Source organism: Medicago truncatula, chromosome 2 (genome assembly GCF_003473485.1).
Source record: "Medicago truncatula cultivar Jemalong A17 chromosome 2, MtrunA17r5.0-ANR, whole genome shotgun sequence".
Taxonomy (NCBI): domain Eukaryota; kingdom Viridiplantae; phylum Streptophyta; class Magnoliopsida; order Fabales; family Fabaceae; genus Medicago; species Medicago truncatula.
The window spans coordinates 13,988,025-14,003,566 of record NC_053043.1 but is presented as its reverse complement, the minus strand read 5'-3'; the positions used below and the strand labels follow the sequence as shown (position 1 = coordinate 14,003,566).

Sequence of the window (15,542 nt, the reverse complement as noted above, 5' to 3'; positions counted from 1 at the left end):
ATTAAAGAAATGATTAATAGTTTTGATTTCAATAAAAAAAATGTGTCATTTATAAAAACATCTTTATTAATTTTTTTTTTGTTACAATAGAGGGCCTAAACTCGAAGAAAAAACAAAACTAAGAAGCTAGCTGACACTCCTAGACTTGCAGACTTCGCAAATATCATCAAAAAGTAAGCTACAGAGAACATTAGGAGGAGACTCCACCACAGAGCAACTATAAGAATCCAAAGAAAAGCTATAATTAGCAAGCTAGTCAGCACTTCGGTTTCCCCCGTAAAAAGTATGAAGAACTTGAACATGTCAAGCCAAACTCAAAAGAAGATCGCAACTCTTTAGTTAGTGGAGTAGTTATAGATGATCGTAACATTTTAAATATTATTACAAATATACCTTACTAAAAAAGTGTAACATATTAAATACACACACTAATATTAAAATAAAAAATTAAACGAGTTAGAATAGAAAGGTTTTTTTAAGCAATAACTACATCTTAAAAGTTGCAACATTTTCTTATTAATATGATATATTTTTTTTAATCTTCAAATAACCTCATTCTTGCCAAATTGAACACACAAAAAACATTTTTCTTTTGAATGTAGATCAGAACAGTGACAAATATTAACAATTACCCCCTCCGTCAAGATTATATGTTGCTTTGAGAAAAAATTTATCTCAAATTATAAGTCGTTTTACAATATCAATAAAACATTAAGGGTGCGTTTGATGGTCAGGATAGGAAGACGGGATATGATACATTAATTATATCCTCCTTAAATCTCATGTTTGATGCACCAAAGGGACATGATAAAATAAATCATGTTTCTATCATATCCTGACTTTCCTTTGTAATTTCTATCCTGAGTATAAGTTGGGTTAGAAATTATCCTGATGGGATTAGAAGATCATTCCTTATTTATTATTTTGATATTCTTCCATTTTAAAAATATTGTCATTTTTAAAATAATGATAGCATGTATTTCCTATTATAATTAATAGGCTTATTGATGTGTTTAGCCCTTGCAATTAGGCGGCATTTAAAAATTCGTCCCTGTAATTGCTAATCCTGGCATTTTAACCCTGCAATTGTTAATCGTTTAAAATTTCGTCCCTCTCCCCACTTAATCACTGCCACGCCACATGAAATTCCAAATTTACCCCTGGGTTTCCAATTCTTTCTTCAATATTTTGTCAACTTCTTAAGGGCAAAATTGGAATTTCATGTGTGACAGTGATTGCCACGTCATCAAATTAGTGACGTGGCAGTGATTAATTTGGTCAAAGGACCAAATTTTAAACGATTAACAATTGCAGGGTTAAAATGCCAGGATTAGCAATTACAGGGACGAATTTTTAAATGCCGCCTAATTGCAAGGGCTAAACACATCAATAAGCCTAATTAATAACATGCCATTTTTATAATATTTAATTAATTATGATTTATGGGAGCAATTTTTCATTTAATTATAATGATATCATGTTTCTTATCATGTGCGCATCAAACACATGATAGGATTAATGTTTATCATGTCCTTGTCATATCCTATATCTATCCAGCTTTATATCATATCTTGTATTATCGTTTTAATATAAATAGGGTGTTACAAGTACTAATGAAGCATTAATGTTATTTTTCCTATTATATTATTAACTATTTATTACTCGCTCATCTTTCAATTCTTTCATTTAGGGGTGTTCGTGGGTGGGTTTGGGTTGAGTTTGGCCATATCGTATCTTGTATATGCATTAATGTTATTTTTCCTATTATATGCATGTTATATTCTTGATTTTTGAAATTTTCCCGTATCAATGTCGTATCGTATCTTGTATCCGGGCTTTATAGGTTACCAATAATAGATTTTCCTTTTTTAATGGTAAATTATCTTTCTTGCACATCTAGTTACTTTAACTCAATCTTCATTGATAAGTATGCAGAGTTACATTGGCGCCGTTTAAGGTACACGACCCTTATGGGTCTTGCATGGTGCATGACATGCTTTTATAATTTTTTTTTTTTTTTTTTTTTTATTTTTTATGTTGGTCTTATAACTTACATGTGTAGGTCAACCCAGTATTTGTTACCTGTTGTTGCAGGTAATCAATATTATATTAATCACATATACAAATATTGAGTGCTGAGGTTATTTTTGGTAGTTCAAAAGTAATACCTTTCCTCTTTTCCCTGCCTTTACTGAAACGAGAAGAACATCTTCCTTCACAATTTCTTCATAACTAAACAAATTTTAATTTAACATGGACTAAAAACACTAACGGAAAATTTTGTAGGGACTAAAAAGTGTGATTTATTTTTATAAGGACTAAAATCAAAACTGCAGATATTTATAGGGACCAAAAACTTAATTAACCCTAATATTAGTGATTAAAAATTGCTATCACACATGATTTGATTATTGGTAGCTCTCATACGTTATTAACTGTTAGAAGATATTTTAGATTGATTAGTCATTGAGCATTCTTTCATCGTGATATATCCAAATAAGTGCTTTTGTGTCCTGTTGCGGCATTGGAGTTATGTTTGAAAAAATAATAATAAACGTTGATATAAGGTAAATTAGTAGTATATTCAAATTTGACTTTTTCATATTCCAAGGTAAATAAACGTAAAAAAAAAAAGAAGGTAAATTAGTAGTATTAATTAGGGTTATGTTTGAAAAAATAATAATAAATGCATCTAGTATTAATTAGTAGTATTAATTAGGGTTATGTTTGGAGTACACCCTCCGGTCACTATTATAAGTAAAACTAACATTTTAGATTCATTCATTAAATGATGTATATAGTTGACAATAACACCCTTTACGTAAATTGTTTGAAAAATCATTTAAGTTATTAAATATCAACTTTAAAGATTAAAATATACTATCCTAGTGCGTCAACCTGCCAAGAAATCTGTGCCATTCAAAATGTTCTTTCTAAATTCAATGGCTCACAACCAATTTACAAACTAAAAAAAATAATAAAAATTGTAATCTCTTATGGTAGGAGACCCATTAAGGTCGCCTACCGTAGCCAGAGCCAGTTACATTATGCAACTATGAACTATCCTTGTTTCCTTCAAAAAAAAAAAGAAACTATCCTGGTTGTATTAATTGTTGGGTTAACAGTGTTTTTCACTCCTGTAATATATGTCATTTCCGGTTTTCGTCCCTATAAAATTTTCGGTTTAATTTGTGTCCTCGTAAAAATTTTATTTTCAGGAAAACACCTTTAATAGCCCATTTTCAGAATTTTTTTTCAAGAAATTTTGGTTTTTGAATGGCCTATTAAGGATGTTTTCCGAAAAAAAATATATTTTACGAGGATGCAAATCAAACCAAAAATTTTATAGGGACGAAAACCGAAAATAACATATATTACAGGATAAAAAGCACTATTAACCCTTAATTGTTTTAAACGCTTCAAGAATAAATGGTGTCACAGTGATACAATGGAGTGACAATACAAAATATGAACATCCCTAATGGCCTAACTCCATTTTCTTCCTAATAAAAAACTAAAATAAAATTGGTAGTATTTGCCAAAATAATGTCAAAGAATTTTAAATTATTTGATATTGACAAGGCTCCAAATAGTGAATCTGAACCCGACAATTTTAACCATGAAAATCTGCTTTCCTTGATCGTAGGTTGTCATTAGTACCAAATAATAGCGCGTAAATTTGTTCCCCTAACCCCACTTAGTAACCCCACACGTTTTACTGTTTGTTTTTCTAAAATCATGTGTCATGTTACTTAAGTGGTGGATTCACGAGTCAAGACTCAAGACTATTGGGTGAACACAATAATGAAATGGAACAAATATCTGATTGTTCACTGGTCTATATATGGTGCAACTTGGTTGAAATTTGCTTCACCAACTAATCAAAGTGCAGTCACTTTCTTCCAATAGTAATTGCATTGTTGAATATACCACGTTCTGTATTAAAGAAAAAATGTTGATTTAGGATTCATAGATTTACTGACATATCAGATACATCAAATATTCAATTAAGATGAAAAAGAAATATTTATTTATACTTTATAATAGTGACCCGAGAGTAGATGCAAAAAAACCAAGATCGCTTAAATGAGATATCACAAGTCTCTTCTAACTTACCTAAGATTCTTTGTTCGAATCCAACCTTGAGCATGCAGTAGTGTAAAAACTTTTAGGGAGAGTTTGCCGCTTATTTGAGTCCCACAACTGCAGTTGCGCGCGGAGGATACCCAATTTATACCAAAAAAAAGAGTAGATGCAAAAGTACCTTATTGTTTTCTTTTCACATAAACATTTTGGTTTTATTCCAATGGCATGTGTGTATTTTGTCCATTTCAAATTATAAGGAAAAGGGTAACCATGAGAATTTATTTATCTCCCCATGAGAACAAATGTTCCATTAGGTTTGAAATAACACGACTTAACAACTTATTATAAGTACAACTCAGGTGGTAAAAGGTTGCTTAGAGATTAAATAGGGGGAATAGGTTTGAATCCACAATTATCCACTTCTCAGCATTTAATGTGTGTGAATTTCGCCGCTCGATTCTTTAAAACACAAAAAAAAAAAAAAAAAACATGACTCTAACAGCACTGTGAGATTGAGAATGAAGGAAATTATTACGTACATTAATAAGAATGTATGGTGTTACATGGTGATATCATTACATCAAATATGTTAAACTTGGGGCAATAGCAATAATGATACAGATGAAAACTGAAAAAACTACTAATTAGTGAGAACTAGGAATCTAATGAATACACAAACTTAACTAAGGGGTAAGACATTCAGCAAATGTCTTGAATTAAATCATTCCAGGCTGAGAGGAATAAGCTGCTGCAAATGTCAGTGTCACCCTGCTGAATGTACGTTAACTGGCTCGATTAATGGAGATCTACGCCGTCTTTTGGATTGAGGAGAGAACTTCATAGCACTCGCCTTTCCAAGGTTTACAGAAAACTTACAACTGGTAGGTGATGTTAAGCCTGTTCGTCCATGTTTCCTAGAAGATGAACTGGAATTGGTGGGTGATGTTAACCCTGTTGTTCCATGTTCCCTAGAAGATGAGCTGATGGGAGACTTTTCTCTTCTAGTTTTTTTCTCACCCTTTGGAGACGATTTTTTTGTTGGAGATTTTTCTCTTCCAGTTCTTTTCTCACCCTCTTGAGACGGTTTTTTTGTTGGAGATTTTTCTCTTCCAGTTCTTTTCTCACCCTCTTGAGACGGTTTTTTTGTTGGAGATTTTTCTCTTCCAGTTCTTTTCTCACCCTCTGCAGACGGTTTTTTTGTTGGAGATTTTTCTCTTCTAGTTCTTTTCTCACCCTCCGGAGACGGTTTTTTTGTTGGAGATTTTTCTCTTCTAGATTTTTTCTCACCCTCTTGAGACGGTTTTTTTGAATGAGATTTTTCTCTTCTAGTTTTTTTCTCACCCTCTGGAGATGGTTCTTTTGTTGGAGATTTTTCCCTTCTTGTTTTTTTCTCGCCATTTGGAGACGGTTTTTTTGTTGGAGACTTTGCTCTCTTTTTCGATATACCAAACTGCTTCACAACCTCCTGTCTCTTATCATGCTTTAGGAGCCTAACATGAAAAGGATTAACAGATGTGTAACAAAAAGATTCTCCGGGAGCATCATGTCTTTGTAGATCAACTTCTCCATTGTTCACCTGGAAATTTGTATAACATCACATGAAGAAAAAAATTCATTGACCATCATAATATGAAGTAAAAGTTTGAGAAGCGCACTCAACACTATTAAGGGAATTACCAGTTGAAGAAGTGAAGAGAAACTTCGGGAGACGTCGTACTTTACTTGTCCCTTGACCAAGTCAGAAAATGGCAAGACATTGCTGCTGCTTTCTTCAAGGGATAGTTTGTCCATAATTTTTTCACCATAGTCTCGGATATCAAACGGTGGATGTGATTCCTATCATGCAAAAAAGTCATTCAATTTAAAGACCTAAACAATATCGAGAGAAGGACAACACACCCAAAAGATGAATTCACCTGTTCTTCTAAGTTGTGCTCGATTCTTTGTTTCCATGTTGAAACCCTAGCAGCCATTTCCGTTTGCTTCTCAGTTTCAGCTATGCTAGCTAAGAGAGCATTCTAGAGAAAGAAACATTGGCCATGAAACATGATTTATGTGAGTAAAAGATATAAAATGTAACGAAATCAGACAATACAAAATGACGCTGCAAGGCTACAATGAAACATGATTTATGTGGTTTAGCAGTAATGTCTCAGTGAAAAAAGGGTTTAGTAAGATAAATTGTGAACCGAGATTGAAGGGGGGAAACAGAAGCCAATATAGCATATCTTTACAATTCATAAGCAAAAACAACTAAGAATGGGTTTTTTTACCAGATGAGAGCGGCAAAGGTCTTCCAAACTTGTCTGAGAATCTGGAAATTCAAGATCTACAGCTTCATCCGCATTAGCATGAACATCCTCAACTTCATGCTGTTAAATCAAGTAGAGAAGTTTATGAGCATAAAATAGAGGTTTTCAAGATGCAATTAAATATATAAACTGCCAAGTAACTGGTCTCTTATCTCAACCTCATTATTGAAAGGAGGTAGATCTTCATCCATGACGTCATTGCCAGGCATATCAATTTCGGGATATCCATTATCCCATTCGTTGTCATCATTGTCATCTTCAGTGTTAAGAAACGCTCCACCGGTTTCATTTCCATCATTAATAAGAGATTGCCTCAACTGCAATTAACATATCTCATTATAAACACTAAAGAGTCGTATATTAATAATGGTGAACAGATCATCCATCAAAAAGTACCTTCTCATATAATGTTGGAGTGGATTGAGAATCCTTTCGTCGTTGATGGGCACAACGTCGCATCTCCCACATTTCCATGAGCTCTGGACTGATAGGACCATGCAATTTTGCAAGTGGAAACAAGGTGCTCATAGATACTCGATGTTTCACATTGATTCTAATCTTTCTTGAAGATTTCACTGCAGGCACAACAAAAACAAGAAACAACATTCGTAAGTTATACAATTACAGGAAGGCGAATCAATGATAAATACTTAAATAGGGGGTGGGGGGGAATGGAAACCTTTTCGAAAGGGCTTCACTTTCAAGTTTCCTGGTTCATGAGGATTCAATGGTTTCCATGGATCATCTTCATCCTCTAAATCAGAATTGTCTGCATCCATTTGTGTATCAAATCCATCATCCATATTAGGTCCAAAGTCACCGTTATCAAAACCAGCAGAGGCCGGAGAATTGGGCCGAGCATCTTTGTCTTCAAAATTAAAATTTTTAGGAGAGCACATGGAATTAGCACGCTGACTCTTTGCAGCTGATTTATGAGCACTTCCACCAGAACGTCTAGGAGAAAGAAAGCTTTTACGGGTTGAGGTTGCTTTGTTAGTACCATTACGTGTTGTACCGGCTTTTCCACCTTTCATAAACTCATCAACTGCAACAGCATCAGACATGTCCAATAAAATAAAATCTTGGTACAAGTCAGTGGTGGACAGCTGCAGCAGTTCATCATATCATTAGTCACTAAAATTATACAAAACACCACGATGTTAACAGCTGCAAGTAATTAAGATACCAGATAAGACTCCAACTCCCCTCCATCACCGCCAGTATCCAAGCAGTCGCCTTCAAGAACAACTAGATTTGCAGGGGGTTTTATGAACTGGTCCAAATTCACATCTTTTCCTGCTGAACTGTCCAATGAATTCTTTTCATCAACTGTAATATAGCAAAAATTCAGGTGATCTGGCATTTGCAACTATATATAGTGAAACAAAGTAACAATTATGTAGAAGGTTTTGATGCACTTGATGAAAGATTGATGGGAGAAAGAGAAGACAGAACGTATGAGACAAAACGAAATAAGCCTAAACAACCAAATAATCCTAACCTTCCGTGATTGAATTTGTTGTACTTGTAATTAAAAAAATTGTACTTGAAATTCAAAACCAAATAAGGCTAAATACAACAACATCAACAACCACCACCCCCAAGCCTTATCCTACTAAATAAGGCTAAATAATCATACTAATTATAAATTAGAAAATATTAGATCCAAGCCCAATATAGGGCAACCTGAGGCGGTCAACGAAATTATCTAAATAAAACTAGTCATGTTGATAATAACCCCCTTATATGAATGGCTTTGGCTTGATTGTTTAGTCAAATAAGTTTCATAAAATAGGTACCTGGGATGTCATCTAAGCCCCAAAACTGATCATTTTCTTCAACAGCAACAGCAGAAGGGCCAGCTTCATCGGGTTGGACTGATTCCCCATCTACAGGATCTGCCTGTCTGCACAAAAAACATTAGCTAGAATTAATGATTCTGTACATACAGTTTGCATATACTGATATATTCAGTTAGAACATATTATTACATCTTATTTTATGTAACTTGGTTCAATTATGTAGTTAAATCTACCAAGTGTAAGATACCAACTCTCACAAAAAACTTTAACTGTTAGGTAAAGAAAACCCATATTTGGTTGTGTTAAAAGTCTCGCATTGGATGTGATAAGGCCTTAAAATGTGTTTATATAAGTGGTCGGCAGTACTCAATTTACAAGCTGGGTTTGTAAGGGGTTGAGTTAGGCCCAGTTAAAAAATTCAAAGATGGTATCAGAGCCTATCCAAGATCCATTGGGACATACACTATTGGGTCAATCGGATCACACTCCAGATGCCCATTTTAGACGAGAGGGGGTATGCTAAGAGTCCTACATTGGATGTGATATGGCCTGAAAATGTGTCTATAAGTGGTGGGCAATACTGCTCATCTTACAAGCCGATTTTGTTAGGGATTGAGTTAGGCCCAACTCAAATATGGTATCAAAGCCTATCCAAGATCCATTGGGTCATCCACTATCGAGTTAATCGGATCACACTCTAGATGCCTAGTCCTAGGCATGAGGGGGTATTTTAAGAGTCCCACATTGAATGAAATATGTCTGAAAATGTATTTAGGCCCAACTCAAATATGGTATCAAAGCCTATCCAAGATCCATTGGGTCATCCACTATCGAGTTAATCGGATCACACTCTAGATGCCTAGTCCTAGGCATGAGGAGGTATTTTAAGAGTCCCACATTGGATGAAATATGTCTGAAAATGTATTTATAAGTAAGTGGTGGGTAAAACTCCCTCTACAAGTCGGTTTATAAAGGGTTGAGTTAGGCCCAACCCAAATTTTAAGAGGTCCTACATTGAATTGAAATTCAACTTTTTTATATTTAGAATGGGGATAAAAATATTGAGCTCTTTATAATTGGTCATAAAGGCTGTAATGGTCCAATACCACGTCAAGGATCAACTCCCAAAACCCTATAATGACATGTAAAGTAACAATAACCTTATTGGGTTTATATCTCAAGCAGGCTAACAAGTTCTATCAAAGAGATTATTTACAGTCACCTCCTAAGATAAACCTTTTAAGTAAACCAGCTATATTGCAAGAGAGCAAGATAAGCTAAAAATAATCAACACAAAATGTTAATAGACTACTATTGCAGTATATTATGCCAAGAACTGAACTATAACTAAAGTCTACACTTGACACTTCTACACTCTGATAATGACTGACAAAACTAATCTTGCTTTTAGAAAACAAGCGACAAGAAATGTACTAGCTAACAAAAGAGTATCTTTGCCATAAAAATCATTGTCCCCTTAAAACAGGCTACAGTACAAGTGAATCTTCATACGTGAAATCAACATCCTAGAACATTGCTTACAAGTTTAAAGTTGATAGTAGATATTCTAAATGAAATTGCAATCATATTTACTATATATTTCATATTGGCTGTTTCATATCTATTCTCTCTTTTCTTTCAATATTATTATTCACAATTAAGAGGGAAACACAGTAAATCTAACCAAATTTTTCCAAATGAAAAAACTAAATTACATCAACAAGGTTTTGAAAGTTTAATTTTATCATTTGTTCCGAACAAATATTCAGAAAGATCGCCGTAATAATTGAAGGCTTACTTTTCTATGCTTTATATGATACCTAATTGCTTTAAAAAATACAAATAAAAATAAGAATAGTTACCAACAGTGCTTAAGGCACCGTACAGCCAGTTCTTCGCGTAATTAATCCTAAACAGTGTCATTTAAATCAAGGTTGGATATAGTTTTTCCCACTTTTTGTAGATATCACAACTGGATGAACGGTGGCTAAGGCGCTCTAGGTAAGTATTTTCCAGAAAATAAATTTGTTTCCTCATAGACCAATGAGCTATTAATTGAATTTGAACCGAACATTCATTCGTAATTTTAACTTGATTCTGTGTGATACTTATACATCAACTAACATCAAAATTGCACCCAGATAGAAAAGTAAATCTGGAACTAACTTTCACCACCGTCAATAACATTATATCACTTAATTTGATTTTCTTCACCACCCCCGAAAACAAACTTTCCAACCATTTACTCTATCCCCTCCTTTCATTCAATTAAAACAGATTGGAAATAAATGCTGAAACTTTATCTTAAAAACCAAACCTTTTCTGAGAAAGGAACTCCAAAGCACGCAATACCAAGTTGTATAGATATTCAACTTTTCGACTATACACCTGTATCGAACCCTGAAGCAGCAAAGCAGCTACAAATTACCCAGAAACAGCTTATTCAGTTAAACACATAAATCAAAAAATTCACACAATTTCAAATAATTAAATTTACAAACTTTAAAAACAAAATGAATCAAAAAAACCAAACCTTCAGCAAAATTCACATGTTCTTCACCAGTGATTTCACCAGAACATATTTTCAACAAATACTCTTCAAGTTTCTTGGCTAGGTCAACTTCCCAATTGGATTGTAAGTCACGTTCTGCATGAACCGCATGGAATGCACCTCCACTTGATTCTGGGGCGTCTTTAGTCATCTTCAATTGACAAATTCACCACAAAAATCATAGTAATTTCATCAAATTCAAAAACCCAGTAAAAATGGGTAAAAAACTAGGGTTTCAACGTTCTTGCATATGGTTGAAGATTACAAAAAACAAAAACTAGGGTTTTGAAATTCACTGAAAAACGGAAAATGGGTTAGTGAAAAGTTTGAAGCTTAGAGAGAGAGTGTGTGGATCGAGTGAAGAGAGAAGGTGAGAAAGAAGAGAGAGAAAGTGAGAAATTGAAAAGTTTTGGATATGTTTTTCCCGCTCCTCAATCAAAAATGAAAACCCTAGGTATGGCCTACACACTTATGTTGTGGTCTTGTTTTTTTATTTAATATCCCCTTCCATGGTTCATGACAAAAATGAAAAATAAAATAAAAAATCATTTTTTTTTGAAGGAAAAAATAAATAAAATAAAAAATCATAAAACTAAGTTTTATATTCCTTTTATGTTTTAACACTAATAAGATGTCACCGTCACATACGAGTTCGGATATGCTCCATTTAGGCTACGCTCTATTTAAGGTTTGAATGTCAGACATATGGCAAAAAAATATCTAACGATTGAGATTTTAAATTAAAAAACAATGAAATGTTGTTGCGATAGGAGAGAAGAAGAGAACATAATTTGTTTGTTATTATTATGTATTTTTATTAAACAAATATTTATTTTTTAATTTAAAATCTCAATCGTTAGATAGGAGTATTTTTTTGCCTTATTTCTTACATCAAAATCCTAAATGAAATAAATGTAACTTAACTTAAATGAAGCAAACCTAAACTCATCATACACTACTAACCATCTTTGATCATCATCGATCACTACTAACTATCATTGAGATCATGAATTCGATCATCGTGACTACCATTGCAACGACCTTGACCATCATCGATCACCAATTAATGAAGCTAGAAAAAAATATTGCACAGGAAGGTTGAAACCATTGTTATTTCTATAAGTAAGTTTCATTCACCAAAAGAAAGAAAAATATTTTGGAAAAAACAAAATTACCCGCATGAATAACTTTGGCCATCATCGATCACCAACCTGATAACACTCTACCCCCACCTTCGTTAACCACTACTTTCAACCATTATTGTTTAAATTATTGTCAAAATAATTTTCTTGATGGTTACGTGATGATGCTCTCACGACGCTTGTAAGTATTTGCTGTCAAAATTGATATTATTTTTATTGGTTTGGAAGAGAAATTGTGAAGAGAGAAATAGATGAGAGAGAGTATGAGAAGAGAAAAATATGAGAGAAATAAAATAGATTTCATTTGTTATTTGGTATAAGAGAGATAGAATAGAAATAGAAAAGAAAGAAGTTGAATGATTTTATAAGTTGATAAAAATGTCCTCATCTAAAAAATCTAATATTTGTAGTAAACAAAAAAAAATAAAAAATGTCAAAAAGTTGTTTGTTAATTGATTTTATTTTTTTCTATTAATAATTTTTTTTTTGAAGAATTAAACTAATTACTCTAATTACCATTTGATTTTTTTTTTTTTGGTGAAGGCTAATTACCATTTGATTATTATACGTGTTTGGGACAATATTTTTTGAAAGGATATTTGGCATGTTTTTTTTTATACTATTATTTTTCATCAAAAAAATGTTCCTGTTAATAAAAAACGACTATACTATTATTTTGTGGCAATATTGTTTAATTTTTTGTTGTTGCAATTCATATTATTATTTGTTGAGTTCTTGTTGCTTAATTATAATTGTTGAGTTAAAAAAGTGAAATAAAATAGGAAGTTTAACTTATTTTGAAACAATAATCCTTTTTGTTTTAAACAATAATCCTCATTTTAGTTTACATGTGGATCAGTTGGTTAGTTTAATAATTTATCTTGCATCTTATTTTTCCATTTCTAATTAAACAAACATTGCCTCAAAAAAAAAAAAATTAAACAAACATAGTCCAATATCAAATCATCACCAACACATAAAATTAATTAATTGATAAATTAATTATATAAGAGAAAAAATCTCATGTATACACTCATGGTGTTGTTGAACAAAGTTATATATGAGTACTAAACTTTAACTTTGATCTAAATCCATGACCACAGGAAAAAAGCTGCCGGATTACATAGGTCCAAGTGAATAAGGAACACCAGACTTCACAATCCAAGTATCACGTGCAGTTGCATTAACAATCTCAAAGAATTTACCAGGGTAATATTCAGCTGCTACATTTGAAGTTAAAACCTTAACACCATGCCATTTAACTCTTAAATTTGTGTCAGCACCAGGACCTTTATTATTGTACTCATAATAAGTACATGTATCCTTAAAAGCACTTCCCATCCATGCCATGTAACCTTCAGGGACGAAAATAGCATCAATGGTTGAGTCCATTATGACAACTTTGGAATACAGCTTCCATGGTCTTCCTAGGTAAGATACTTTGGGTGTTACCGATGTTAGTGCTGGTTCACCTGTTTTGAAAATACGAGAAGAAGAAATTATTATTAATAACGGTGACAATAAAATTTTAATTTTAATTTTTTTTTTGTTTAATTGTGGTTCACCTGTGAAGTGAGAACTTTGGAAAACTAGAGCACTTGCGCTGTTTTGTTTTTCTCGTCCACCTGCGGTTACTAGACATTGTTGGCCTTTTGCTGGCACTCTACAAATTAGTTTGCAATTTTGGAAAACTCCGAAGGCGTCACCAAAAACAAAGTCAATTGTGCCAGAGATGGCGCAGTCACGGTAGAATTGACGTTGGGATTGGACGTAGAGTGTGTCTTGGAAACCGTCCATTTGACAGTTGTGGAATATTGCTTGATCTGCTGTTACTCGGAGGGCAACTGCTTGATGTTTATTCGTTCCTGCTGTGTTCTCGAAGCCAATATCCTTTGCCATGAAGTTTGCACCATTAACACCTGCGATCCATGCATGAACAAATTAAGTAAATAAATGTATAGTATAAGTATTGTAATTAAGATGTGTATTAACCGATATAATATTGACTTAGTGTTTGAGATCAGAAAGTTAACGAGTGAAACCATAATGAGGTCGAAGGTTTGATCATCGCTCCCAACAATAATAATATTTTCCGCTAAAAAACATTTTGCGTGAATTCTTTAGAACTTACCGAAAGTTGCAGTATTGTAAGTGTTGATACCATCAGCATAGTTGAGGCTACCAGTGAATTTGGTCTTGGTAGGACCATCGCCAATGACAGTAACATAATTCATTTCCTTAGCAACATTAACAGTCTCTTTATAAACACCAGCCTTAACATGGATCACAAAAGGTACTGCATTTTGAGGAGGAACAGTCTTAAGAGCATCAGTTAATGTCTTAAACTGTCCACTCCCATCTTGAGCCACAACAGCATCAGCTTTAACATTTCCACCAGCAAGAAGATGTCTATGCCCGTCACTAACCCATGAAGGAATACCATCATCAGATAAAAGCCTCCTACTAACACCATATTGGGATGGATCGAAACCCTTAAAGAAGTGCGAAACAACATCCATCATGTCAATGGCATTACTACTTAATTCCATAGAAGTTTTCAAAACCTTAGTCATTGTTTCACCAGCTTTTGTTGTTGTATTTACAAAACCATCTAAACATGTTTGTTGATGAGAAAGTGTACCAGTTAACCAAACCTTGATATCAAAAGCATATTCACTTAGCTTATGGAAATCAAATTGGTCCAATGTACCAACAGATTTATGAATTCCATCAACGGCATAATCCAAAACTTCGTTGCAAATTTCCATTGCTTGTTTTGTCATGCTGTCTTTTCCCAATTCTTGATAAAGTGCTGAATTGTTTATGTGTTTCCGTAATTCCTCTGCTGTTGCACTGAAAGCTGCTTTGATAAGCTCTTTCGTGTCGGTTGATGACGCGTTTTCAAGACTTTTGTGACATGTTTCTTTGTATTCTGTTGATTGACATAGCATATCAACATTTTTTTGTGAGTTTGAGATTTGTGCTGTTTGTTCTTTGTCGTCACCTTTTGTTAAACTAACTGCGACGGCGCCCACCATAGCCACAAGAAGTATGCAAGATACACCAAGAAGTGCATACTTTTTCCCTTGGCCTTGGCCACCATTATTGTCATTTCCTCCCATATTTTATAAAAAAACAATTAATTTTTCTATAAACTATATAGTATTTTTTTTCTTATAGCCCTTTATTTCTGGGCAGTGTTTTTCAATTGCCCGGTAGGGAGGGCTATGTTTTTCTTCTTTATTTTGTGAGATTGGTTCTTTAAATACACATGCATTGAATTAATTATAGCTACAAAACATATACATGTTCCCTTGTGAAACGGAAAAATAGTTGGGAAACCATTTGTTTTAACTCCTAAACTTGGATTACAACATCACCTGAAGTTTAGTAATTGACTAATCTTGGCAATTAATTTTTTAAGTGCTAATTATAATGGGCTTACATTAGAGGTTGTCCTTGAATTGTGGACTAAACACTAATTTTTAGGTTGTCCTTGACCAATGCTATTATAAGCAATTATGAATTAGTTAAAGTTAGTTACTCAATTAATTAGTTTAGTTGAAACCTATCAATAGATTATTATGCACGTAAACCACTATCTTTTTTCAATTTGTGATTTTTTATGAGATTTTACATCAATAACGTA

General features: G+C 33.3%; 2 protein-coding genes across 2 annotated transcripts; both read right to left on the bottom strand.

Annotated features, from left to right (window-relative positions):
- Window positions 1-4,598: 4,598 nt before the first annotated feature.
- LOC25488087 (condensin-2 complex subunit H2) lies at window positions 4,599-11,206 on the bottom strand. The gene is made up of 11 exons (XM_013607746.3): window positions 10,734-11,206; window positions 10,518-10,617; window positions 8,198-8,304; window positions 7,585-7,727; window positions 7,078-7,504; window positions 6,795-6,973; window positions 6,557-6,715; window positions 6,360-6,458; window positions 6,003-6,104; window positions 5,764-5,922; window positions 4,599-5,662 (listed from the first exon to the last, which is right to left on the bottom strand). The coding sequence occupies exons 1-11, from the start codon at window positions 10,900-10,902 to the stop codon at window positions 4,850-4,852; spliced, it is 2,457 nt and encodes an 818-aa protein (XP_013463200.1). The 5' UTR covers window positions 10,903-11,206; the 3' UTR covers window positions 4,599-4,849.
- Window positions 11,207-12,987: 1,781 nt separating this feature from the next.
- LOC25488086 (pectinesterase/pectinesterase inhibitor) lies at window positions 12,988-15,093 on the bottom strand. Its single transcript, XM_039830101.1, has 3 exons — window positions 14,025-15,093; window positions 13,459-13,812; window positions 12,988-13,365 (listed from the first exon to the last, which is right to left on the bottom strand). Exons 1-3 carry the CDS (start codon window positions 15,013-15,015, stop codon window positions 13,013-13,015), a joined length of 1,698 nt encoding a protein of 565 aa, XP_039686035.1. The 5' UTR covers window positions 15,016-15,093; the 3' UTR covers window positions 12,988-13,012.
- Between the last annotated feature and the right edge of the window lie 449 nt (window positions 15,094-15,542).

What these genes read in the sequence shown, in the direction of transcription:
- LOC25488087 (XM_013607746.3), bottom strand. Translation starts at nt 10,902, where the DNA reads ATGACTAAAGACGCCCCAGAATCAAGTGGAGGTGCATTCCATGCGGTT. An exon ending in TACCTCCTTTCAATAATGAG is followed by an intron (nt 6,459 to 6,556) that starts GTTGAGATAAGA and finishes TTGATTTAACAG; the next exon opens with CATGAAGTTGAGGATGTTCA. An exon ending in TCTCTTCACTTCTTCAACTG is followed by an intron (nt 5,663 to 5,763) that starts GTAATTCCCTTA and finishes ACAAATTTCCAG; the next exon opens with GTGAACAATGGAGAAGTTGA.
- LOC25488086 (XM_039830101.1), bottom strand. Translation starts at nt 15,015, where the DNA reads ATGGGAGGAAATGACAATAATGGTGGCCAAGGCCAAGGGAAAAAGTAT. An exon ending in TTACAATACTGCAACTTTCG is followed by an intron (nt 13,813 to 14,024) that starts GTAAGTTCTAAA and finishes CATGGATCGCAG; the next exon opens with GTGTTAATGGTGCAAACTTC. An exon ending in CCAAAGTTCTCACTTCACAG is followed by an intron (nt 13,366 to 13,458) that starts GTGAACCACAAT and finishes TTTTCAAAACAG; the next exon opens with GTGAACCAGCACTAACATCG.